The 27513-nt window shown below is 37.2% G+C and overlaps 1 protein-coding gene across 15 annotated transcripts in view; it reads left to right on the top strand.

The window, feature by feature from the left end:
• Nucleotides 1-27513, top strand: part of RALGAPA1 (Ral GTPase activating protein catalytic subunit alpha 1) — a 275782-nt gene that overhangs the window by 182756 nt on the left and 65513 nt on the right. For 14 of the 15 annotated variants that reach the window (XM_073997236.1, XM_005561086.4, XM_065548726.1 and 11 more), the window contains 2 exons: nucleotides 387-458; nucleotides 19726-19849. In XM_073997236.1, the coding sequence (XP_073853337.1) occupies nucleotides 387-458; nucleotides 19726-19849 (196 nt within the window). Of the gene's footprint in view, nucleotides 1-246; nucleotides 459-19725; nucleotides 19850-27513 lie in introns of those variants that run through there. The other variant, XM_015453716.3, reaches the window with a different exon arrangement.

Raw genomic sequence — 27513 nt, 5'->3', positions numbered from 1 at the left:
ACTTGCTTACTTGGTAATGATTTAGATTCTGTGAATATTTTATTTCTCATGAGGTACAACTTTCTCAACATTTTTATGAGACTCTTGAACCTATAAAGTACTTTTATCCATTTTCCTAGATATGAGTTTAGGAGGCTCACAGCATCTGCAAGGAAAGACTGAAGTGGCCAATTGATATGATCCACTAGCAGAAATGTATGAAGGCCTGGTGGAAATAATGACATATATTCTTTACGTTTTTTTTAGGGTCTGTTCTCCTTTGTGTTAGAAGTATGAAAAGGCAAGAAAAGTATAAAAGTTGCATGAGTAGAGTGGAAAGTATTTCCGGGACTGTCATGTCATTCACTGCAAAGGTGATGAAAATGTTTATAAATCTCTCTATTTAGGAGGAGCTTTCATCTCCTGAAGAAAAATGAAAAGCTACTTAGAGAACTTAGGAACTTGGATTCAAGGCAGTGGTAAGTTGTTGGAAAATCTTCACATAACTAGCAACTCTCAGGTATTTCTCTGTTTAGAATAATACTGTGAATAATACTTTAAATAGTGTATAATACTATGTTATTGATTTATAATTTTCTGAGCAATAATTTTTTAAGAAAAATTTAGGACTGCATAGAATGTTAGGTATCTTTGAATTGTTTATGCCTCTTTTTTTTTTTTTTTTTTTTTTTTTTTTTTGAGACAAAGTCTCGCACTGCCGCCCAGGCCAGAGTGCAGTGGCGCGATCTCAGCTCAGCCTCCGGAGTAGCTGGGACTACAGGCACCCGCTACCGTGTCCGGCTAATTTTTTTTTTTTTTGTATTTTTTAGTGGAGACGGGGTTTCACCATGTTAGCTAGAATGGTCTCGATCTCCTGACCTCGTGATCTGCCCGCCTCAGCCTCCCAAAGTGCTGGGATTACAGGCTTGAGCCTTCGCGCCCGGCTTGTTTATGCCTTTTTTATGCATTTCAGAATCATCTTTTGAATCACAGAAAACTAATTGGACCTGTAAAATGTCCTTTGGTTTTTCCCATATTTAGACAAACCTTAGTCACATCTCTCATTAATTAAATCCAGTGATTCTGACAGATTGGGAAGCAGGTTTGAAAAAAGCTACCCATAGGAATGCATAGTGAATAAGATGATTCAGACCATTCCCACATCAAACAATTCTTTATCTTCCTCCTCTCTTCTTTAAAATTTCTGTATTAAGCCATCTTTTCTTGCTCACCTTCAGTTTGAGAAAAGCCTTTTTTTAAATCTATTTGTATTTCTGCTTTCTGCCATCTCTGCCTGCTTTAGGATCGTCTTCAAAAAGTTATCTCCTCTTTATGTTATATTTCTTCTTGTTCCTCTTAATAAACATGTTTGTTATCTGCCTTTAAACAAAACAAAGCATAAAACAAAACTTTCCTCAGTTACTCTACTTTCCAGCTATAGTCCTATCCAGATCTCTCATTCCTTTTACTGCCAAATGTATAGAGAAATATAATCTTTACTCACTTCCTGTAATTTCTAACTGGTTTTGGTTGTTGTTTTAGCTTTTCTCAAAATGATCTTAGAATAATTATTTGGTTATTACGGAAAATATAAAACAAAAATATAATCTATATAACACTGTACTACTTTTTTTTTTTACAGAACTGGAATCATAGGGATATTACCAAGTTTTTTGTTTGTTTGTTTTTTTGTGTTGTATTATATTGTGAGCATTTCCTCAGTCATTTAGATATTCTTCAAAAATAATCTTTTTTTTTTTTTTTTTTTTTTTTTTTGAGACAGAGTCTTGCTCTGTCGCTCAGGCTGGAGTGCAGTGAAGCGATCTCGGCTCTCTGCAACCTCCGCCTCCCAGGTTCACACCAGTCTCCCGTCTCAGCCTCCTGAGTAGCTGGGACTATAGGCGCACGCCTACCACCACGCCCAGCTAATTTTGTTTTTGTATTTTTAGTAGAAATGGGGTTTCACCATGTTAGCCAGGATGGTCTTGATTGCCTGACCTCGTGATCCACCCGCCTTGGCCTCCCAAAGTGCTGGGATTACAGGTGTGAGCCACTGCGCCCGGCCTAAAAATAATCTTTTATGATGCCAAGTTTTATGATTGTTGGACATTTAAGTTGTTTTTAATTTCTTGCCACATGATAGAGTCCTAGCAATAGAATTATTGAGGTCAATCGTATCAGGATAGTTCATGCCATGTTTATTGTGAAATTGCTTCTATTAAGTAATAATTTGTAATTTCACCAACATTTTATAACAGCACCTGTATAACTTCAACCTGGCCAGCACCGGATACTAATCACCCTTTTTTAACCTTTATAGCTTGAGAAGCAGATCATGGTACCGCTTTAATTTTTTTTTCTTTTTTGCTAGTGATGTTAATATTTTCCATATATTTGTATGAAATTTTCATCTGTTTTCAAATTATCTGTTGGTGTTCTTTTTCTAGTTTTCAATTTAAGAATTTTTCTTAATTGTAAGAACTCTCCGTGTGTGTGTGTGTGTGTGTGTGTGTGTGTGAGAGAGAGAGAGAGAGAGAGAGAGAGATTAACTTTTGTGCTATTTGTGGGAGCTTTCCTGGTTAGTTGTTTAGTTTTCAGTTTTCAACTTCAGATCATTTAACACACATATTTTTTCATTTTATGTATCATTTCTCTCAATTTCTTTCTTTGGATTTCTTGAATTATTTGTTGTGCTTAAACGTTTTATCTTGAAATCAGTTAAATATTCTAGTACATTTCCTTATTTCTTTCTAGTTGTTTTTGTTTGTTTGTTTTGTTTTGTTTTGTTTTGTTTGAGATGGAGTCTTCTGTTGCCTAGGTGGGAGTGCAATGGCACAACCTCAGCTGACTGCAGTCTCCACCTCCCAGGTTCAAGTGATTCATGTGCCTCAGCCTTCTGACCACACATCACACCTGGCTAATTTTGTACTTTTAGTGTAAGAGACAGCGTTTTGCCATGTTGGCTAGGTTAGTCTTGTACTCCTAGCCTCAGGTGATTTGCCTGCCTCAGCCTCCCAAAGTGCTGGGATTACAGGCATGCACCATCGCACCCAGCCTTTCCTTCTAGATCTTTATTTGATTGAGGTGGTAATTATTTTACATTTAATTCTGTATTCATTTTGAAATATATTCTGATTTGTGGAATGATAACTGGAACTAGTTTGGATGTTGAAAAACAGTCTATTTTAATATTTGTTGAATAAACTATACCTTTGCCATTGATTTGATGCTTCCTTTATTAAATATTAAGCTCTCTGCTTCACAGCTGTTTATTTGTGTTGCTTTGTCTATCATTTTTATTTTATTTTTTATTTTTGTGGGCACATTGTAGGTGTATATATTTATTTATTTAATTTTTTTTTTGTATTATACTTTTAAGTTCTAGGGTACAGGTGCACAACGTGCAGGTTTGATACGTACGTATACATGTGCCATGTTGGTTTGCTGCACCCATTAACTCATCATTTACATTAGGTATTTCTCATAGTGCTATCCCTACCCCAGCCCCCAAACCCCCAACAGGCCCCATTGTGTGATGTTTCCCACTCTGTGTCCAACTGATCTCATTGTTCAGTTCCCACCTGTGGGTGAGAACATGCGGTGTTTGGTTTTCTATACTTGTGATAGTTTGCTGAGAGTGATGGTTTCCAGCTTTGTCCATGTCCCTACAAAGGACATTAACTCATCCTTTTTGTGGCTGCATAGTATTCCATGGTGTATATGTGTCACAGTTTCTTAATCCAGTCTATCATTGATGGACATTTGAGTTGGTTCCAAGTCTTTGCTATTGTGAATAGTGTCTCAGTGAACATAGGTGTGCATGTGTCTTTATAGTAGCATGATTTATAATCCTTTGGGTATATCCCCAGTAATGGTATTGCTGGGTCAAATGGTAATTCTAGTTCTAGGTCCTTGAGGAATCGCCACACTGTCTTCCACAATGGTTGAATTAATTTACAGTCCCACCAACAGTGTAAAAGTGTTCCTATTTCTCCACATCCTCTCCAGCATCTGTTGTTTACTGACTCTTTAATGATTGCCATTCTAACTGGCGTGAGATAGTATCTCATTGTGGTTTTGATTTGCATTTCTCTGATGACCAGTGATGATGAGCATTTTTTCATGTGTCTGTTGGCTGCATAGATGTCTTCTTTTGAGAAGTGTCTGTTCAAATCCTTTGCCCACTTTTTGATGGGGTTGTTTGTTTTTTTTCTTATAAATTTGTTTGAGTTCTTTGTAGATTCTGGATATCAGCCCTTTGTCAGAGGGTAGGTTGTAAAAATTTTCTTCCATTCTGTAGGTTGCCTTTTAACTCTGATGATAGTTTCTTTTGCTGTGCAGGAGCTCTTTAGTTTAATTAGATCCCATTTGTCTATTTTGGCTTTTGTTGCCATGGCTTTTGGTGTTTTAGTCATGAAGTCCTTGCCCATCCCTATATCCTGAATGGTATTTCCTAGGTTTTCTTCTAGGGCTTTTATGGTATTAGGTCTAACATTTAAGTCTTTAATCCATCTTGAATTAATTTTTGTATAAGGTGTAAGGAAGAGATCCAGTTTCAGCTTTTTACATATGGCTAGCCAGTTTTCCCAGCACCATTTATTAAATAGGGAATCCTTTCTCCATTTCTTGTTTCTGTCAGGTTTGTCAAAGATTAGATGGTTGTAGATGTGTGGTGTTATTTCTGAGGCCTCTGTTCTGTTCTATTGGTCTATATATCTGTTTTGGTACCAGTACCATGCTGTTTGGGTTACTGTAGCCTTGTAGTATAGTTTGAAGTCAGGTAGCATGATGCCTCCAGCTTTGTTCTTTTTGCTTAGGATTGTCTTGGCAATGCAGGCTCTTTTTTGGTTCCATATGAACTTTAAAGTAGTTTTTTCCAATTATCTGAAGAAAGTCATTAGTAGCTTGATGGGGATGGCATTGAATCTATAAATTACTCTAGGCAGTATGGCCATTTTCATGGTAGTGATTCTTCCTATCCATGAGCATGGAATATTCTTCCATTTGTTTGTGTCCTCTTTTATTTCATCGAGCAGTAGTTTGTAGTTCTCCTTGAAGAGGTCCTTCACATCCATTGTAAGTTGAATTCCTAGGTATTGTATTCTCTTTGTAGCAATTGTGAATGGGAGTTCACTCATGATTTAACTATCTTGTTTGTCTGTTAATGATGTATAGGAATGCTCGTGATTTTTGCACATTGATGTTGTATCCTGAGACTTTGCTGGAGTTGCTTGTCAGCTTAAGGAGATTTTGGGCTGAGACGATGGGGTTTTCTGAATATACAATCATGTCATTTGCAAACAGGAACAATATGACTTCCTCTTTTCCTAATTGAATACCTTTTATTTCTTTCTCTTGCCTGACTGCCCTGGCCAGAACTTCCAACACTATGTTGAATAGGAGTGGTGAGAGAGGGCATCCCTGTCTTGTACCAGTTTTCAATGGAAATGCTTCCAGTTTTTGCCCACTCAGTATGGTATTGGCTGTGGGTTTGTCATAAATAGCTCTTGTTATTTTGAGATACGTTCCATCAGTACCTAGTTGACTGAGAGTTTTTAGCATGAAGGGCTATTGAATTTTGTCGAAGGCCTTTTCTGCATCTATTGAGATAATCAGGTGGTTTTTGTCATTGGTTCTGTTTATATGCTGGATTACGTTTATTGTTTTGTGTATATTGAACCAGCCTTGCATCCCAGAGATGAAGCCGTCTTGATCGTGGTGGATAAGTTTTTTGATTTGCTGCTGGATTCGGTTTGCTAGTATTTTATTGAGGATTTTCGCATTGATGTTCATCAGGGCTATTGGTCTAAAATTCTCTTTTTTTGTTGTGTCTCTGCCAGGCTTTGGTATCAGGATGATGCTGGCCTCATAAAATGAGTTACGGAGGATTCCCTCTTTTTCTGTTGATTGGAATAGTTTCAGAAGGAATGGTACCAGCTCCTCTTTGTACCTCTGGTAGAATTTGGCTGTGAATCCGTCTGGTCCTGGACTTTTTTTGCTTGGTAGGCTATTAATTATTGCCTCAATTTCAGAGCCTGTATTTGGTCTATTCAGAGATTCAGCTTCTTCTTGGCTTAGTCCTGGGAGGGTGTATGTATCCAGGGATTTACCATTTCTTGTAGATTTTCTAGTTTATTTGCATAGAGGTGTTTATAGTATTCTCTGATGGTAGTTTGTACTTCTGTGGGATTGGTGGTGATATCCACTTTACCATTTTTTATTGTGTCTATTGATTCTTATCAGTTTTGTTAGCAGTCTATCAATTTTGTTGATCTTTTCAAAAAACCAGCTCCTGGATTCATTGATTGTTTTGAAGGATTTTTTCTGTCTCTATCTCTTTAAGTTCTGCTCTGATCTTAGTTATTTCTTGCCTTCTGCTTGCTTTTGAATTTGTTTGCTCTTGCTTCTCTAGTTTTTTAATTGTGATGTTAGGGTATCAATTTTAGATCTTTCCTGCTTTCTCTTGTGGGCACTTATTGCTATAAATTTCCCTGTAGGTGTAAATATTTAATGGAGTACATAAGATGTTTTCATACAGACATGCAATGTCTAATAATCACATCATGGAAAATGGGGTATTCATTCTTTTTGTTACGTTCTAGTTGTACTCTTTTATTTATTTATCTTTTTTTCATGTAATCTTGCTCCTTCTAACACTTAGTCTTCTGGTTAGATTTGTCTATCATTTTTGTGTAACTATTACACTGTTTAATATAGCTTTATAATATATTTTAATATCTGATAGACCAAGTCTTCTTCTTCACCCCATCACACACATTATTCCTCTTTTCTTTGATATTCTCACCTACTTATACTTCCAGATACATTTAAAATTATGCTGCTGTTTTTCAGGAAAAAAAATCCCATTGGTATTTTATTGGATTTTCAATTAAACTCTCATGTAGAAAAAGCAGAGCACCATTATAATCATCAGTCTTCCCATTCATAATTATAGTATATTTTCATTTATTCTGAGACCCAGATATTGCTTGTTTGTATATTTCTAGGTGTTTTATTGTTTTGTTGATATTCTGAATAGGATTTTTCCCCCATTACATTTTCTAGGTTTTTCTATTTTTAATATTTAGTTTACAAACACTGAAGTGAATTCTCTTATTGATTTTAAACATTCTATTGTCTGTCTCAGGATTTGTCTAAATATGTAATCATTATCTACAGATAATCTCTTTTCTAGTAGTTATGCTTGTTTTTGCTTATATCATGTCTTATTGCACTGACCAGAACTTGCAGGATAGTGTTTAATAGTATAGTAACAGTGGACATCCTTGTCTTTGCTGATTTTAATGAAAACAACTCTTCTATTTCATCCTTAAGGAAGATACTAGTTATTAGTTTTAAAAAGATAATTTTTATTATGCTGAGAAAGTACCCTGTTTTCTAGGAGTTCTTATATGGAAACGATGTTAAATTATATCAAAATTATTTTCAGCATCTATTCAAATTTTCATATAGTTTTGGTTTTTTAACTAATTGGTGTATATTGCATTTTAATATCACTAGACTGCTAATATCAAATGATATTTGCATTTTTGAGGTAAACCCTGCCTGATCTTTTGGCTTCCCATTGTGGTAGATTTGCCAGAATTTCATTTTGAGTTCAGGTATAGTCTACTATTAGCAGATTATGTAGTTATTTTTTGTCCTATTCCTGTTATGGTTTTAGAATTGAGGTTATACCCAGCTTCATAACATGAATATTACCTGTTGCTTAAAATTTTGGAAGAAATCATAAAATTTCTAATTTTTCTTTCAGTTTGTTTCATCTTATTACTCTTCTCAGGTTTTCTTTTAGTTCTTGGGGAAATTTTACTTTTTTTGTTTGTTTTCTATTTTCTAAAAATCCATTTCATTGAGACTTCTAAATAGATACTAGTAGAGATTCATACATGGTGTTATAATTTTTATTAGATTTCCTTTTTCATTTTTGTTTTTTGTGTTTTTTTTAAATTTTGTTGATGCAGACAATCTGCTTAGTCTTTTCAAAGAAACAGATCCTAATTTGTTACATTCTGTTATGTTCTGTTTCTAACTCATTATTTTCTGTTTTGTTTTTTTCTTTTTTATAAAGTTTATTTCCTTTTCTTATATCTGGAATTGACTTCTATGTATCTTTGTTTTATTCTTTAACAATGAAATAATCTTAGGCTGTAAATTCCACACCCCTCTCCGCCCCCCGCCCCACAGGACAGAGTTTTGCTATTGTCACTGAGGCTGGAGCGCAATGACATATCAGGTCACTGCAGCCTCTGCCTTCAGGGTTTAGGTAATTCTCTTGCCTCAGCCTCCCGAGTAGCTGGGATTACAGGCATGCGCCACCATGCCTGGCTAATTTTTGTATTTTTAGTAGAGATGGGGTTTCACCATATTGGCCAGGCTGGTCTCGAACTCCTGACCTCAAGTGATCTGTCTGCCTTGGCCTCCCAAAGTGCTGGGATTACAGGCATAAGCCACTGTGCCCGACCTAAGTTTTGTATTTTTAATAGAGACGGGGTTTCACCATGTTGGCCAGACTGGTCTGTAACTCCTGGCCTTAGGTGATCTGCCCACCTCAGCCTCCCAAAGTGCTGGGATTATAGGTGTGAGCCACCACTCCCAGTCCCCCTCTTGTCCATTCTTGAAGTCTCAGCTTAAACATCACTTTACATGGAAAGCTTTACATTAATCTACTCCTATGCTTCACCTTCCTTCCCAGACTATGTTTGAATCTCCTTCCATATGCTTTCACAGAACCCTGCAACATGTCCCTGTCATAGCATTTATCATATTGCATAGTTATTATTATCATTATTGTTTAGCTATTCTTATTCTTTCCAAGACGATTATAAGAACTCTCTAAGTAGTCTGTGGGTTCTCAATTCTGATTGTTCTCCATAACAGTTTATCTTGGTACTAGATGGTCAAGTCCTTGGGAACAGGAATCATATCGCTTTTTCTGTCTTGCTTACCTCAGAACAATATAGCTCCTACCTCTACTGCTATATTGAAACTGTCTTTCTGAAGGTTAGTATCCTGACCATCAAGTCTAAAGTTCTTTTAGTCCTCACCAGCCTCGTTCATTTACCTAATTAAACTTAAATTTAACTTCATAGGTGTGTGTGGTGTTTAGATTTACAAAAGAACTGATAGGAAAGTACAGAGTTTTCATATATTCTCCATTCCCCCTGTACAGTTTCCCCTATTATTTACATCTTACATTAGCGTCTGAAGTCCAAAGTTTACATTAGGGTTCATTCTTTGTATTGGTTTTGATAAATGTGTACTGACATGTATCTACCATTAGAGTATCACACAGGATAGTTTCACTGCTCTGAAAATCTATTGTATATTAAATCCCCTAAATATCTAATACTGTTATCTATTCTGTCTTTAAAATTCTCTCGATCATTTTAAAGTCCTCTCCCCCAACTTCTATGACACTAAAATTACTCAGTTCAACTCCTAATTCTCTGATTATTTCAGGTCTTCACTGGTTCATTTTCTGTTTCTTACCTTCAAAACATAGGTATCTCCCTCATTTTTCTTTTACCTGCCTCTCTACTATCATTCTAGGTCACATTTCTTTTCAAAATGAGATCTTCCTCCTGATTGTCATATTTATGTTTAGAAGTACCCTTTGAGAGTTACCCAAATTTGACCATTTCCTTTCCCTTGCCTTTAGGTTTTCATAATCATGATGTCCATTCTTCTTCTTATCTCTCAATTATGTCTCTTCTTACCTTTACGGCTCCCAACTCATTGATTCATGTCCTTATCCCTTCTTTCCAAAACAGTTTTAACAACTGTCTAAGTACTCTGTGGGATCTCATCTCCTGACTCTTCCCCATCTAGACAATCTGGACCACTGACATAATCTTTCTAACATAAAAATTTGATGTTCATAAGAACACTCTTTAGTGATTCCCTAATAATGCCTGACCAGACCCTTCAGTCTAGAGCTCAATCCATACCAGCCATCTTGGCTATTCAGTTTCTTTAAATTACCTTTTTTATTTCTTGGCTCCTGCTAAACTGCCTCCGTTCTCATACATACCTTGGATGAATTGTGGTATGAATACATACCTCAATTCTTATACAAACCTCCATTCTCATACATACCTTGAAGGGGAGACATTGCCTGGAGGCAGCATGAATTTTTTTATACACTAAATTAAATGAATGCGTGACATTTATTTGTTTGCTTTTTAAAAATAATTTTAAAGAAAACTACATATTTTTTTAATACAATGAGCTCAAGTAAAAATTCATTCTAATTATATGACGGTAAGACAGCTTTTAAGCTTTCTTAAACCAGGAAACCCGCAAACAAACCTGATTACTTGTCTAGGGAGGACTAGGGAGGAAGAAAATGAAAGATTACTTTGTTAGCAGACTTACCTCACTAAACCATTTATAGATTATTTTCTTTGCCTAGACTAATTGTTTCCTATTCCTTGTGGTTGAACCACCAGAGTTTTAAATTTCAAATCACAAAATGATACGTATTATTATTTTATTGCAAAGTATATACAGGGATTTAGAAATGCTTAAAACTTGACAGATGTCACTTTGAGTTTCCAGTAGTGAGCTAATAATATTTTGCCAGTACTATACATATTCTTATAGAACATTTGTAGTTGCAAGTTCACTAATTTTAATTATTTTTTCTAATACATTTGCCTCATTATTCACTATTGTGGCGCATATTAATCTAATGACAATACAACAAACATTTTAGCAGCCATAGTTAATAAGTAGAAAAATAAGAAGGAATAGTGAAAGATTAATTGACATAAAGGGCAGCTGAACTCTGCTTCTCTTTTATTGCATTTTAAAGATTCATTTTCTGTTTTTTTCCTATATGGCACATATACTTCTCTCAACTTTTAAATTTGTATAGTATTAGATGAAGATTTCTATCCAGCTCTTCCCAATTTTATAAATTATTGTTTATAAGCTCTAATTGATAGCCCTTTTCCTGAAAAAGCAAAAACACTGAGAAGTTTTTTTCTTTCACAATTAGAATTTACACATAATAGATGATGCTTTCAAATTAAAATTTTAATAGTTTGACTGAGACATAATTTACAATACAATTAATTCATTTAAAATGTACATATTTTTAGTTTATTCACAGGGTTGTACAACTATCACCCCAATCTAATTTTTAGGTTATTTTACTTCCTCTGAAAAGAAACCTGGTATCCATTACCCACCAGCCTTTCTTTCCTCCTATCCCTAGATAACACATATCTACTTTCTGTCTCTATAAATTTGCCTATTCTGGACACTTCATATAAATGGAATCAAATAATATATGGGTTTTTGTGGCAGCTTTTCTTGCTTAGCATGATGATTTCAAAGTTCATTCATGATGCAGCATGTTTCTACTTTATTTCTTTTTATTACCAGAAACCATTTCATTATATTGATAAATATCTGTTTATCCATTCATCAGTTGATGGACGTTTCAGTTGGTTTCACTTTTGGGCTAATATGAATAATGCTGCTGTGAACATTCATGTTCAGTTTTTTGTGTGGACATGTTTTGAATATATACCTAGGAGTAGAATTGCTGGATGATATGATAACTCTGTTTCACCATTGGAGGAACTGCAAACTGTTTTACACACCAGCTGTACCATTTTACATTCCCACCAGTGATATATGAGTGTTACATACTCTCCATGCCCTAGCCTATACTTGTTATTGTCATTCTTTTTTATTATACTCATCTTAGTGGATATGAAGTGGTATCTTGTGAGTTTGTGGGACTTTTTTAGTATTGTTTTTTCCTGTACAGCTTTGATCAGCCTAAAATATCTCATGATTTTGATTTGCATTTCCCTAATGACTTATCATGAGTATTTTTCATTGCTATGATAATTGGCTATGTATATGTTGTTTGAAAAAATGTCTATTTAAATGTATACTGGGTTGAATAGTATTCTCTCAGAATCTCATGTCCACCCTGAAACTCAAGAGTTCAATTTGGAAGTAGAGTTTTCAGTTATGATGAGGTCACACTGTACTAGATTTGGCCCTAAATCTGATTCCTTGTGTCCTTATAAGAAAGCCATGTGAAGAAACACTTCTGCATGCAAAGGAAAGATGCCTTTGTAAAGATGGAGGCAGAAATTGTAGTCATAGAGCCACAAGCCAAGTAATACTGAAGAATTGTCAGCAACAACTGGAATATTAGAAGAGGCAAGGAAGGATGCTCCCCTACAACCTTTAGAAGGAGCATGGCCCTGTGCCTTGATTTCTGACTTTTAGCATGCAGCACTGTGAGAGAATAAATATTTTTTGTTGAGAGCAACCTAGTTTGCATAATTTGTTACAGAAACCCTAGGAAAATAATACAAACGTCTTTGCCTATTTTTAAAATTGGGTTATGTGACCGGGCATGGAGGCTCACACCTGTAATCCCAGCACTTTGGAAGGCCAAGGCGGGCGGATAACATGAGGTCAGGAGTTCAAGACCAGCCTGGCCAACATAGTGAAACCCCGACTCTACTAAAAATGCAAAAATTAGCCAAGTATGGTGGTGCACACCTGTAATCCCTGTTACGCAGGAGGCTGAGACACAAGAATCACTTGAACCCAAGAGGCAGAGGCTGCAGTGAGCTGACATTGTGCCATTGCACTCCAGCCTAGATGACAGAGGGAGACTCCATCTTAAAAAAAAAAAAAAAAAAGTGAATAAAATAAAAAATAAAATAGAGTTGGGCTTTTACTACTGACTTTAAAGTCCTTTGTATGTGTGTTCTAGATACAAGTTCTTTATCAGATATATGATTTGCAGTTTTTTTCTCATTCTGTAAATTGTCATTTCACTTTCATGATGGTATCATTCATAGCACAAAAATTTAATTTTGATAAAGTTCAGTTTGCCTATTTTTCTTTTGTCACTTGTGCTTTTTGTGTTGTATTTAAGACTTTGCCTAGGCCGGGCGTGGTGGCTCATGCCTATAATCCCAGCACTTTAGGAGGCCAAGGCGGGCGGATCACGAGGTCAGGAGATCGAGACCATCCTGGCTAACATGGTGAAACCCCGTCTCTACTAAAAATACAAAAAAATAGCTAGGCGTGGTGGTGGGTGCCTGTAGTCCCAGCCACTTAGGAGGCTGAGGCAGGAGAATGGCGTGAACCTGGGAGGCAGAGCTTGCAGTGAGCCAAGATTGCACCACTACACTCCAGCCTGGGCGACAGAGCAAGACTCCGTCTCAAAAAAAAAAAAAGAAGACCTTGCCTAATATTAGATCCTTTGGGTGTTTTTTTTTTTTAATGAGTTTTATAGTTTTAGCCCTTACATTTTTTATTTATGAGTCATTTGATTCAATTTTTTATATGGTGTAAGAATCTGACTTCATTTTTTTTTTTTTTTTTTTAAGAGAGTCTCATTCTGTCACCCAGGCTGGAGTACAGTGGCGCAGTCACAGCTCACTGCAGCCTCAACCTCCTGGGCTCAAGTGATCTTCCTGCGTCAGCCTCCCAGGTAGCTGGGACTGCAGGCGCATGCCACCATGCCTGGCCAATTTTTAAATTTTTGTAGAGGTGAGGTCTCATTTTGTTGCCTAGGCTGATCTTGAGCTCCTGTTCTCCAGCAATCTTCCTAACAGCCTCCCAAAGTGCTGGGATTACAGGTGTGAGCCATTGTGCCTGGCCCCAACTTCATTCTTTTTCATGTAGTTATCTAGTTGTCCCGGTATCATTTGTTGAAAACACTATTTATTGAAATGTCTTGATACCATTATCAAAAAGCTATTAACTATAAATATGAGTTTATTTCTGATCACATGATTCTGTTCCACTGATTTTTGTCTCATCTTGTGTCAGTACTATGAGTGCTTTGATGACTTTTATAGCAAGTTTTGAAATCAAGAAGTATGAGTTCTCCAATTCCATTCTTTTTCAAGATTGTTTTGGCCATTTTGGGGCTATTACATTTTCCTGTGAATTTTAGGATGAGCTTGTCAATTTCAGAGGGTTTTTTTTTCCTTTTTTCTCTTTTTATTTTTAGTGGGGATAGAGTCTCACTCTTTTGCCCAGCCTGGAGTGCAGTGGCATGATCAGAGCTCACTGCAGCCTGGAATTCCTGGGCTCAAGTGATCCTCCCACCTCACCTCATTCTCCCCAGTAGCTAGGACTACAGGCATGTGCCACCATGCCCGGCCAATTTTTTTTTTTTTTTTTTTTTTTTTTTTTTGTAGAGATGGGGTCTCACTGTGTTGCCTGGGCTGGGTGTTTTTCTTTTTTCTTTTTCTTTTTTTTTTTTTTCTTTTTTGAGTTGGAGTCTCACTCTGTTGCCAGGCTGGAGTGCAGTGGCACGATCTCGGGGCTCACTGCATCCTCCACCTCCCGGGTTCAAGAGATTCTCCTGCCTCAGCCTCCCGAGTAGCTGGGACTACAGGCACACACAACCACACCCAGCTAATTTTTGTATTTTTAGTAGAGATGAGGTTTTACCATGTTGGCCAGGATGGTCTCGCCCTCTCGATCTCTTGACCTCATGATCCACCTGCCTTGGCCTCCCTAAGTGCTGGGATTACAGGTGTGAGCCACCATGCCTGGCCCCAGGCTGGTCTTAAACTCCTGGCCTCAAGCAGTCCTCCTGCCTCAGCCTCACAAAGTGTTGGGATTACAGGCATGAGCGACCACACTCAGCCAAACTTGCCAATTTCGATTATCAAAGGCAGCTGGGATTTTGATAGGGATTACATTAAATCTGTAGATCAGTTTGGGGGATGCTATCATCTTAACAATATTAAGTCTTTAGGCCCATGAACATGAGTGTTTTTAAATGTAGATCTTTAATTTCTTTCAACAGTGTTTTATAATTTTCAAAATATAAGTTTTGCTCTTCACAGTAAATTTATACTCAAGTATTACTCTTTTTGGTGCTATTATAAAAGGATTTTTAAAATTTTGTTTTTTGTTTTTGGATTGTTTATTGCTAGTGTATAGAACTTCAGTTTTTGTATATTTGATCTTATATCTTGCAGCCTTGCTGAACTTGTTTATTAGCTCTAATAGCCTTTTTAGCAGATTCCTTAGGATTTTCTATATAAAAAATCACCTCATGTGCAAGTCAGATCTATTTTTATTTCTTCCTTTCTAATCAAATTATTAATTCAAAGTCTTCATTTGTTATAGGTCTATTCGGGTATTCTGTTTCTTTTTAAGGTTGGTTTTAGAAATTGTGTCTTTCGGCCAGATGCCAAATCTGTAATCCCAGCACTTTGGGAGGCCGAGGCAGCGGATCACGAGGTCAGGAGATCATAACCATCCTGGCTAACATGGTGAAACCCCATCTCTACTAAAAATACAACAAATTAGCCTTGTGTGGTGGCAGGCGCCTGTAGTCCCAGCTATTCGGGAGGCTGAGGCAGGAGAATGGCATGAACCCGGGAAGCGGAGCTTGCAGTGAGCAGAGATCGCACCACTGCACTCCAGCCTGGGCGACAGAGCGAGACTCCATCTCAAAAAAAAAAAAAAGAAATTGTGTCTTTCTTGGAATTTGTTCATTTTATCTAATTTAATTTGTTGACATACAAAGGCTTATAGCATTTCCTTATAATATTTTTTATTCCTGTAAAATATTTAGTGGTGTCCTTTCTTTCCTGATAGTCATTTTGAGTCTTTTTTTATTGCTCAGTCTAGCTGAAGATGGCTAATTTTGTTGATCATCTTAAAGAGCCAACTTTTGGGTTCACTGATTTTTTTTCTCTATTGTTTTTCTCTTCTGTTTTATTTATTTCCACTGTAGTCTTTATTATTTTCTTTTCTTTCTTCTGCTTCCTTTGAATTTAGTTGCTTTTTTTTTTTTTTTTTTTTTTTTTGGAGACAGGGTTTCACTGTGTCACCCAGGCTGGAGTGCAATGGCACAGTCATGGCTTACTGCAGCCTGGAACTCCCAGGCTCAAGTGATCCTCCCATCTTAGCCTCCCCAAGTAGCTGGGACCACTGGTGTGCACCATCACACCCAGTTGGTTTTTTTCTTTTTGTAGAGATGGGGTCTCACTGTATTGCCTAGGGTGGTCTTGAACTCCTGGGCTCAAGCAGTTTTTCTACCTTGGCCTCCGCAAGTACTAGGATTACAGGTATGAATCACTGTGCCAGTTTTGTAAGGTGGAGGGTTTGGTTAGTGGTATGAAATCTTTTTTAAAACTTTTTTTTCTTTCATTCTCAAAGGAAGTGAATGAAATCTTTTTTAATAGAGGTATTTAGATCTGTAAATTTCCCAATGAGCACTGCTTTACTTATAGGCCACATTTTCATTCATTCTCTCTTTTTATTTTCATTTTTTATTTTCATTCATCTCTAAGTATTTTCTCATTTCCCTTGAGATTTATTCTTTGACCCACTGGTAATTTAGGAGTATATTGTTACATTTTCACACATTTGTGAATTACCCAAATTTTCTTTCATTGATTTCTACTTTCATTCCATTGTGGATAAAAAATATACCTTGTGTGATTTCAAATCATTTAAATTTATCAAGTCTTGTTTTATGGTCTATCCTGGAAGTTGTTTCACATATGCTTGAGAAGAATGTGTTTTTGCTACTGTAAGATAGAGTATTCTGTAGATGTCAGGTAGGTTTGGTTGTCATATTATTTTTCAAGTCTTCTGTTTCCTTGTTGATATTTTCTAGTTGTTCTGTCCATTATTGAAAGTGGGATATTAAAATCTTCAACTATTATTGAGGAAATGTCTGTTTCTGCCTTCAGTTTTGTCTTTGTTTTGCATCATGTATTTTGGGGCTCTGTTTTTGGGTGCATATATGTTTGTAATTTTCATCTTTTCCTGTTAGATTGACCTTGTATCATTTGAAATATCTGTATCTCTAACATTTTTTGTTTTAAAGTCTTATTTTAGTATAGCCACTGTAGCTCTTTTGGTTTCTATTTTATGGTACTTGTTTCCATTCCTTTGACTTCAACTTTATCTGTGTCTTTGAATCCAAAAATATATTGTTGGTTGTTGTTTGCTTGTTCATTTGTTTATTTTCTAGCAACTTGGTCTCCCCACAGTAATTAGCCTCTGATCTCCCTGCTCAGATTTTTTAAAAATTATTTTTCTTTTAGCCTGGCTAATGAGGGGTCTTCCCTGGATTATCATATACGTATTGGTCAAAATTTGTGCTTAGTCCTCCTTACCAGTTTGATTTTTTTTTTCCCCCTTACCATTTGATTTTTATCATTTACTGTGGGATGTGTGTGGCTTGGAGACTGCTATCACAGTTGAGAGTGTGTTTGTTTTTTTGTCCCACATTCACCAGGAGACTAATAGCTTGAAGGTTCACTCCTGATTACTCCAAAGAGGGTACAGCTTTGGGTATGCACACAGTCTTCCAGACTGCAAGGAATGACTGGATGTTATTTTTAAGTCTTAGCTTCCCAGGGGTCGACCCTGAGTTCAGGTTATTCAGTGCCAGTGAGGATTTACCTTGTTTTAATAAGTCTTTGTGTGACTTGGGGAATGCTTTCATGTCTGTCCATCCTACATCTTACTCTAATTGTTCCTTATTGGGTGAAGCCTAGTGCATGTGCACAGGGTTTTTGACCTCCAAAATTGACTGTGATTCCCCAAAGGGTCCTTCTTGGCTGTCTCATTTCCTGATTCTGTTAAAGTTCTGGCTGTTTTGCTTGTCATAGGGCTGCCAGCTTCTCTTAATTGCTTTCCTCCAAGCTCTGTTGCAAATAATGTCAGCCCTTTCCGGCAGAACTGCTACAGAGTTCTTTGTCCTTATAACCTACTTTTCACCCTGGGCAAAACCTATCTCTCACTACACCTGACCTGGGGTCACGGATCAGCTTTTCCTGGAGTGACAGGGTCACTCTACAAGTCAGCACCTGGAAGGAGTTGGCAGTCCCTGGTCTTAGCTCGCTCTCCTGGCAGAATCTCTACCCTGTGAGCAAGCTAGAATGGAGAAGATTGAGACCCTCAACGTTTTGCTCCTGGAGCTTCTGCCCTAAGAGAGGGAGGGAAGGAGAGGAGACCTGGTTCTTTCAGCCACACCTATCTAAAATAGATCTTCTGTAACATGGGGCTGGAGAAGGATGAGAAATGCCTCTAGTAACCTGTCTCTTCCATGGGGAAGCCATAGCTCCAGATTGGAAGCTGGAGAGAGAGGGAACCTCTGTCTTCTAGGCCTGAGTAGGATGCCCAGGGCAAAACTTCTGCAACATTGAGCTGAGGGAGTGGGGCAAGGAAACAAGTTGTAATTCATATATCAAAAGCTCTGTGTTGTTACTGAGATTTACTGAGTTTTCTTGAATGAATGTTTCCCTGTTTGCTCTATGACTTTAGGACAGTATACAGGGACTTTAAATAATGTTTTAAATTTTTTCAACAGATAAGCTGTGTTTTGCTTGGGAGAGAGGCTGTGTAGATCCTTATTCTGCAGATTTGGAAGTCTCCCCATCCCCACATCATATTTTACTGCTTACACTAGCATATCCTGATGACACATCTGATACACTGAAAGTTTGCCTATGTGCTCATCATCTAAAGTAAAATATTCCATTATTGAAAGCAGCTGAAACATCTTTCTTGCTGATATTGAACCTACTATCATGATTTGGTAACTTGCTCCAGATGTGTGGGAAAATTCGGTTGTCAGACTCCATTTTTTAAAGAACTTTAATTCTTATTTACTTGTTGTTGTTGTTGTTGCAGGGTTTTTTGTTTTTTTTTTTTTTTAATTCCTACATGATATAGTAGTGAAAACTTTACTAATGGTCTTAAAGTTTTTTAACCCAAGCTTTGTTAAATCAACCTAAAGTAAATGTAGCATGACTTAGTTAGTTTGGAAAGCCAAATTGTAAAGCTAAATTTCAAACAAGAAATGTGCTTTTATGAACACTTTTAATTTTAGAGAGAACTAAAAATAAAATGTCTAAGAACTTGGCTGTTACTCCATACAGTTTTATATTTGTAAACAAACTGCGTAACTATGCTTTCATCATCGTTGGACCACATATACGACAGTAGTCTCATAAGATTAGAATACCTTGTTTTTGCTGCACCCTTTCTGTTTATGTATATTTATATACACAAATACTTAACAATATGTTACAATTGCCTACAGTATTCCTACAGTAACATGTTGTACAGATTTGTAGCTTAGCAACAATAGGCTATACCTGATAGCCAAGGTTGTGTAGTAGTCTGTACCATCTAGGTTTATGTGAGTACATCTATAATGTTCATACAATAACAGAATTGCCTAAAGACACATTTCTCAGAATGTATCCCTGTTGTTAAACAACACTTAACTGTGGGTGTTTCTTCTACATTGTAAGTACTTTGAAGGATTGGATCCTTTCTCACTCATCTCTGTACTCCTACCTAGTTCTAAAATGTAGTCCCTTCAACCATGGGATTCGGCTACATTGCAAAACAGACAATTCTTGAGATGCTTTATGTATTCACACCTATGTGTCCTTCCTGATGCTCTTTCTCTTCATTTGTCGAATCTTTCTTACCTTCATCTAATTCAATTTTATCTTCTTTAAGTTTCTGTTTCTGCAGTCAAAAATGATCATGCCTGTCTTTGATTCCAATGGCAATTTTATAGTAATTTTTTACTTACGTTGCATTTATATCTCCTTCTGTAGACTATAAGATCTAATCCTTTTTAATCTTTTTATTGCTACATACTTTGTACATAGAACTTAATTGTTGGATGAATGAGTAGATAAAATGGTGATTAAACGAGTGGTGTAATCTTTTGTTTTATAGCCGAGAGACACACAAGATTGCAGTATTTTATGTTGCTGAAGGACAAGAAGACAAACACTCCATTCTCACCAATACAGGAGGAAGTCAAGCATATGAAGATTTTGTAGCTGGTCTTGGTTGGGAGGTATTATTTTTAAATTATACGAAACATTTATATTTGGAAGCATAAGTTTTTTTCTTTTTTTTTTCCTAGCTTATTATAGAAGTATTATTTTAGGAGATACAACAGCTTAACAACTAATTTGTTATTGTTTCTGCCTTCCATTTTGTCTGCACATACAGCAGCAGTTGGGACTTTGAAAGGAAAGGTGTTGACTATTTTATGAGACAGTATATTGTGAAAGAGTACTAAACTCATAGGTTTATAAGATCTGGATTTTCCTTACAGCTGTGACCACTGGACTGGTGGTTTTCAAACTAGGACCTTATGGCTACACAAAGGCTTTCCAGGAATATGTGGGTATACATAGTTTTGAGGAAATTAGCTTCCAGATCCTCAAGTTTACCAAAACTAATGCCAGAAAACCCTTCTGCAGTCTCTTGTCTCTCATTTACTTTGTAAAAGAAAGGCATACTACTCACCCACCCCAAATCGTACAGTGTCCCAGAGGGTTTTAGCACCAACAAAATAGACAGTTCTAGTGGATATACTTTTAGGAGAAAGTCCCTGCCAGCAAAACAAGAAATTTTGAAAGGTGTTATACTTTATGTCATTCAAGAAACCAACCCATGTCAAGATTCCTGTACCAAATCTGTCTATCTTAGAATTATAACTCAGAAGGTAGGTATTTGTCATAAGGATTTGGATGAATATGTTTATTTGAATTGAAAAATGAAGTATCAGACATGTTCTAGAACAGAAAGTAAATCTGATGTGGCTGATTGGCTTGTGATCAATTTAATACCAGACACTTTGCATGTATTGAATCAGCCAAATCTGTAGCTCCAAGATTTTGATGAAAATATATTTAAAGCACATATATTTATTATATAGTATACTGGAAATTGTATCCTTGGCAACCATTTAAATTTTTTATGAAAATTTTTATTATAGTTTTCAATTTAATAGTTTCCCAAAATTGCTGTAGAGAGTATATGAGCAAAATTGTTAAAGAGCACTGCATTAGACTATAAGCTTGTAGAGGGCAGGCACTTTTATCTCAGTGATTTTTCTTTTTTTTTAAATTCCCAGTGCCGTTCACAGTGTCTGATATGTAAGCCTTTAGTGTTTTGTATATATTTTTATGGCTAATCTAACCTATTTTTTTATGATTTTTTCCTTGGGATACATAGCTTATTTATAAATGTGTAGTTTTATTTCAAAATATGTGAGTTTTTTCTAGATGTCGTTATTGATACCTAATTCTATCCCATTGTGATTACAGAATATACTCTGTAAGATTTCAGTATTTTGAAATATAATGTATCTCAGTATAGGTACCCTATTCCCTTGAAAAAAAAGTGTATATTCTGTAGTTATTGAGTGTAGTGAACTAGGTATGTCAGTTAGGTCAAGGTGGTTGTTGGTAGTATTTAAATCAGTATGTTTTTACTGACTTCTTTTAAAAATTTTTATTGCTACATAATAATTGTACATATTTATGTGGAACATATAATTCTGATAAGTGCATACAATGTGTAGTGATCAGTTCAGGATATTTAGGATACCCATCACTTCAAACATTTATCATTTGTGTTGGAAACATTTCAAATCTCCTCTTCTAACTATTTTGAAATAAACAACATTTTGTTGTTAACTATAGTCATGCTAATGTGCTATTGAACTGTAGGGCTTATTCCTTCTATCTCACTATATGTTTTGTCTTCGTTAGCGAGCCTATCTTCATCTCCACACCACAACCACCACCTTCACCAGCCTCTGGTAACTGTCATTCTATTTGTTACCTCCATGAGATCAACTTTTTTAGCTCCCACATCTGAGTGAGAACATGTAATGTTTGTCTTTCTGTGTCTGGTTTATTTGTCTTAACATAATGACCTTCAATTCCATCCATGCTTCTACAAATGATAGGATTCCATTCCTTTTTATGACTGAATAGTATTGCATTGTGATACATACCACATTTTCTTTATTCAGTCATCTGTTGATGGATATTTAGGTTATTTCCATATCTTGGCTGTTGTGAGTAAAGCTGCAATAAATATGGCAGTGCAGGTATCGCTTTGATATACTGATTTCCTTTTCTTTGAATAAATACCCAGTAATGGGATTTATGGATCATATTAACCTGCTGTTTTACCTTAAGTGAGTTATTTAAGCTCTGTATGCCTCTTTACTTATTTGTCAAAGGTAATATACTTTTTTACCCAACAGAGGTGATGTGAAGTTCAATTGAGCTTATAGATGTGAAAATGCTTTGAAAAGTACAAAAAAAAACCCTAAGTAGATTTTCTGTTAAAATGTAAAATACCATAAAAGTATTAGTAAAAGTAAGGGAGACATGAAAAAGAACAAGTTAGGAATATTTACACTTTTTGATTTCAAAACTTAATACAGAGCAATGCTAATCAAGGTAGTGTGGATAGATCCTGGGGCAGAACTTAGGAAAAAAAAAAAAGAAGATAGTGTAGTACTGCTGGTACAAGGATAGACATATAGATCAATGGAATAGAATTGAGAGTCCAGAAATAAACCCCATATTTGTGGTCAGCCGTTTTTGACAAGGGTGCCACAACCATCCAATGGAGAAAGAATAGTCTTTTCAACAAATGGCGCTGAGACTATGAGCCATATGCAAAGAATGAAGCCAGACTCTTACCCCATACCATGTACAAAGATTAACTCCAAATGGATCACGGACCTAAATGTAAGACCTAGAATTTTAAAACTTTAGAAGAAAATATAGGAGTAAATCCTCGTGATCTTGGATTTTGCAAAGGATTTTTAGATAAGACACAAAGCATGAGCAACAAAGACAGAACCAGATAATTGTACTTTATTAAAATTAAAATTTTTGTGCTTCAAGGTGAAGTCTGATAAGAGACTAGTATCTAGAGTGTACAAACAAGTTATACAAATCAATGATTAGAAGATACTGAACTAAAAAATGCTCAAAGGACCTAAATAGACATTTCTCCACAAAAGATATATAAATGACCAATAAACACATGAAAAGATGCTCAACATCCTTTGCTATCGGAGAAATGCAAATCAAAACCATAGTAGGTATCACTTCACACCCATTAAGATAACTACAATCGGTATTGTGGCGGAGCAAGATGGCCAAATAGGAACAGCTCCAGTCTCCAACTCCGGCGCGAGCTACACAGAAGACCGGTGATTTCTGCATTTTCAACTGAGGTACTGGGTTCATCTCACTAGGGAGTGCCGGACAATCGGTGCTGGTCAGCTGCTGCAGCCCGACCAGCGAGAGCTGAAGCAGGGCGAGGCATCGCCTCACCTGGGAAGTGCAAGGGGAAAGGGAATCCCTTTTCCTAGCCAGGGGAACTGAGACACACAATACCTGGAAAATCGGGTAACTCCCACCCCAATACTGCGCCTTAAGCAAACAGGTACACCAGGAGATTATATCCCACACCTGGCCGGGAGGGTCCCACGCCCACAGAGCCACCCTCATTGCTAGCACAGCAGTCTGCGATCTAACCGCAAGGCAGCAGCGAGGCTGGGGGAGGAGTGCCCACCATTGCTGAGGCTTAAGTAGGTAAACAAAGCCGCTGGGAAGCTCGAACTGGGTGGAGCTCACAGCAGCTCAAGGAAACCTGCCTGTCTCTGTAGACTCCACCTCTGGGGACAGGGCACAGCTAAACAACAACAAAAGCAGCAGAAACCTCTGCAGACGCAAACGACTGTCTGACAGCTTTGAAGAGAGCAGTGGATCTCCCAACACGGAGGTTGAGATCTGAGAAGGGACAGACTGCCTGCTCAAGTGGGTCCCTGACCCCTGAGTAGCCTAACTGGGAGACATCCCCCACAAGGGGCAGTCTGACACCCCACACCTCACAGGGTGGAGTACACCCCTGAGAGGAAGCCTCCAAAGCAAGAATCAGACAGGTACACTTGCTGTTCAGCAATACTCTATCTTCTGCAGCCTCTGCTGCTGACACCCAGGCAAACAGGGTCTGGAGTGGACCTCAAGCAATCTCCAACAGACCTACAGCTGAGGGTCCTGACTGTTAGAAGGAAAACTATCAAACAGGAAGGACACCTACACCAAAACCCCATCAGTACGTCACCATCATCATCAAAGACCACAGACAGATAAAACCACAAAGATGGGGAAAAAGCAGGGCAGAAAAGCTGGAAATTCAAAAAATAAGAGTGCATCTCCCCCGGCAAAGGAGCACAGCTCATCGCCAGCAACGGATCAAAGCTGGACAGAGAATGACTTTGACGAGATGAGAGAAGAAGGCTTCAGTCCATCAGACTTCTCAGAGCTAAAGGAGGAATTACATACCCAGCGCAAAGAAACTAAAAATCTTGAAAAAAAAGTGGAAGAATTGATGGCTAGAGTAAATAATGCAGAGAAGGTCATAAATGAAATGAAAGAGATGAAAACCATGACACGAGAAATACGTGACAAATGCACAAGCTTCAGTAACCAACTCGATCAACTGGAAGAAAGAGTATCAGCAATTGAGGATCAAATGAACGAAATGAAGCGAGAGGAGAAACCAAAAGAAAAAATAAGAAAAAGAAATGAACAAAGCCTGCAAGAAGTATGGGATTATGTAAAAAGACCAAATCTACGTCTGATTGGGGTGCCTGAAAGTGAGGGGGAAAATGGAACCAAGTTGGAAAACACTCTTCAGGATATCATCCAGGAGAACTTCCCCAACCTAGTAGGGCAGGCCAACATTCAAATCCAGGAAATAACAGAGAACGCCACAAAGATACTCCTCGAGAAGAGCAACTCCAAGACACATAATTGCCAGATTCACCAAAGTTGAAATGAAGAAAAAAATCTTAAGGGCAACCAGAGAGAAAGGTCGGGTTACCCACAAAGGGAAGCCCATCAGACTAACAGCAGATCTCTCGGCAGAAACTCTCCAAGCCAGAAGAGAGTGGGGGCCAATATTCAACATTCTTAAAGAAAAGAATTTTCAACCCAGAATTTCATATCCAGCCAAACTAAGTTTCATAAGTGAAGGAGAAATAAAATCCTTTACAGATAAGCAAATGCTTAGAGATTTTGTTACCACTAGGCCTGCCTTACAAGAGACCCTGAAGGAAGCACTAAACATGGAAAGGAACAACCGGTACCAGCCATTGCAAAAACATGCCAAAATGTAAAGACCATCGAGGCTAGGAAGAAACTGCATCAACTAACGAGCAAAATAACCAGTTAATATCATAATGGCAGGATCAAGTTCACACATAACAATATTAACCTTAAATGTAAATGGACTAAATGCTCCAATTAAAAGACACAGACTGGCAAACTGGATAAAGAGTCAAGACCCATCAGTCTGCTGTATTCAGGAGACCCATCTCACACACAGAGACACACATAGGCTCAAAATAAAGGGATGGAGGAAGATTTACCAAGCAAATGGAGAACAAAAAAAAGCAGGGGTTGCAATACTAGTCTCTGATAAAACAGACTTTAAACCATCAAAGATCAAAAGAGACAAAGAAGGCCATTACATAATGGTAAAAGGATCAATTCAACAGGAAGAGCTAACTATCCTAAATATATATGCACCCAATACAGGAGCACCCAGATTCATAAAGCAAGTCCTTAGAGACTTACAAAGAGACTTAGACTCCCATACAATAATAATGGGAGACTTCAACACTCCACTGTCAACATTAGACAGATCAACGAGACAGAAAGTTAACAAGGATATCCAGGAATTGAACTCATCTCTGCAGCAAGCAGACCTAATAGACATCTATAGAGCTCTCCACCCCAAATCAACAGAATATACATTCTTCTCAGCACCACATTGCACTTATTCCAAAATTGACCGCATAATTGGAAGTAAAGCACTCCTCAGCAAATGTACAAGAACAGAAATTATAACAAACTGTCTCTCAGACCACAGTGCAATCAAACTAGAACTCAGGACTAAGAAACTCAATCAAAACCGCTCAACTACATGGAAACTGAACAACCTGCTCCTGAATGACTACTGGGTACATAAGGAAATGAAGGCAGAAATAAAGACATTCTTTGAAACCAATGAGAACAAAGATACAACATACCAGAATCTCTGGGACACATTTAAAGCAGTGTGTAGAGGGAAATTTATAGCACTAAATGCCCACAAGAGAAAGCAGGAAAGATCTAAAATTGACACTCTAACATCACAATTAAAAGAACTAGAGAAGCAAGAGCAAACACATTCAAAAGCTAGCAGAAGGCAAGAAATAAGTAAGATCAGAGCAGAACTGAAGGAGATAGAGACACAAAAATCCCTCCAAAAAATCAGTGAATCCAGGAGTTGGTTTTTTGAAAAGATCAACAAAATTGACAGACCACTAGCAAGACTAATAAAGAAGAAAAGAGAGAAGAATCAAATAGACGCAATAAAAAATGATAAAGGGGATATCACCACCAACCCCACAGAAATACAAACAACCATCAGAGAATACTATAAACACCTCTACGCAAATAAACTAGAAAATCTAGAAGAAATGGATAATTTCCTGGACACTTACACTCTTCCAAGACTAAACCAGGAAGAAGTTGAATCCCTGAATAGACCAATAGCAGGCTCTGAAATTGAGGCAACAATTAATAGCCTACCAACGAAAAAAAGTCCAGGACCAGATGGATTCACAGCCGAATTCTACCAGAGGTACAAGGAGGAGCTGTTACCATTCCTTCTGAAACTATTCCAATCAATAGAAAAAGAGGGAATCCTCCCTAACTCATTTTATGAGGCCAACATCATCCTGATACCAAAGCCTGGCAGAGACACAACAAAAAAAGAGAATTTTAGACCAATATCCCTGATGAACATCGATGCAAAAATCCTCAATAAAATACTGGCAAACCGGATTCAGCAGCACATCAAAAAGCTTATCCACCATGATCAAGTGGGCTTCATCCCTGGGATGCAAGGCTGGTTCAACATTCGCAAATCAATAAACATAATCCAGCATATAAACAGAACCAAAGACAAGAACCACATGATTATCTCAATAGATGCAGAAAAGGCTTTTGACAAAATTCAACAGCCCTTCATGCTAAAAATGCTCAATAAATTCGGTATTGATGGAACGTATCTCAAAATAATAAGAGCTATTTATGACAAACCCACAGCCAATATCATACTGAATGGGCAAAAACTGGAAAAATTCCGTTTGAAAACTGGCACAAGACAGGGATGCCCTCTCTCACCACTCCTATCTACATAGTGTTGGAAGTTCTGGCTAGGGCAATCAGGCAAGCGAAAGAAAGAAAGGGTATTCAGTTAGGAAAAGAAGAAGTCAAATTGTCCCTGTTTGCAGATGACATGATTGTATATTTAAAAAACCCCATTGTCTCAGCCCAAAATCTCCTTAAGCTGATAAGCAACTTCAGCAAAGTCTCAGGATACAAAATTAATGTGCAAAAATCACAAGCATTCGTATACACCAGTAACAGACAAACAGAGAGCCAAATCATGAATGAACTTCCATTCACAATTGCTTCAAAGAGAATAAAATACCTAGGAATCCTACTTACAAGGGATGTAAAGGACCTCTTCAAGGAGAACTACAAACCACTGCTCAGTGAAATTAAAGAGGACACAAACAAATGGAAGAACATACCATGCTCATGGATAGGAAGAATCAATATCGTGAAAATGGCCATACTG

This window comes from Macaca fascicularis, chromosome 7, assembly GCF_037993035.2.
Source record: "Macaca fascicularis isolate 582-1 chromosome 7, T2T-MFA8v1.1".
Lineage (NCBI taxonomy): Eukaryota > Metazoa > Chordata > Mammalia > Primates > Cercopithecidae > Macaca > Macaca fascicularis.
The sequence above is the reverse complement of the archived record's forward strand: the minus strand, read 5'-3'. Positions and strand labels throughout refer to the sequence as shown.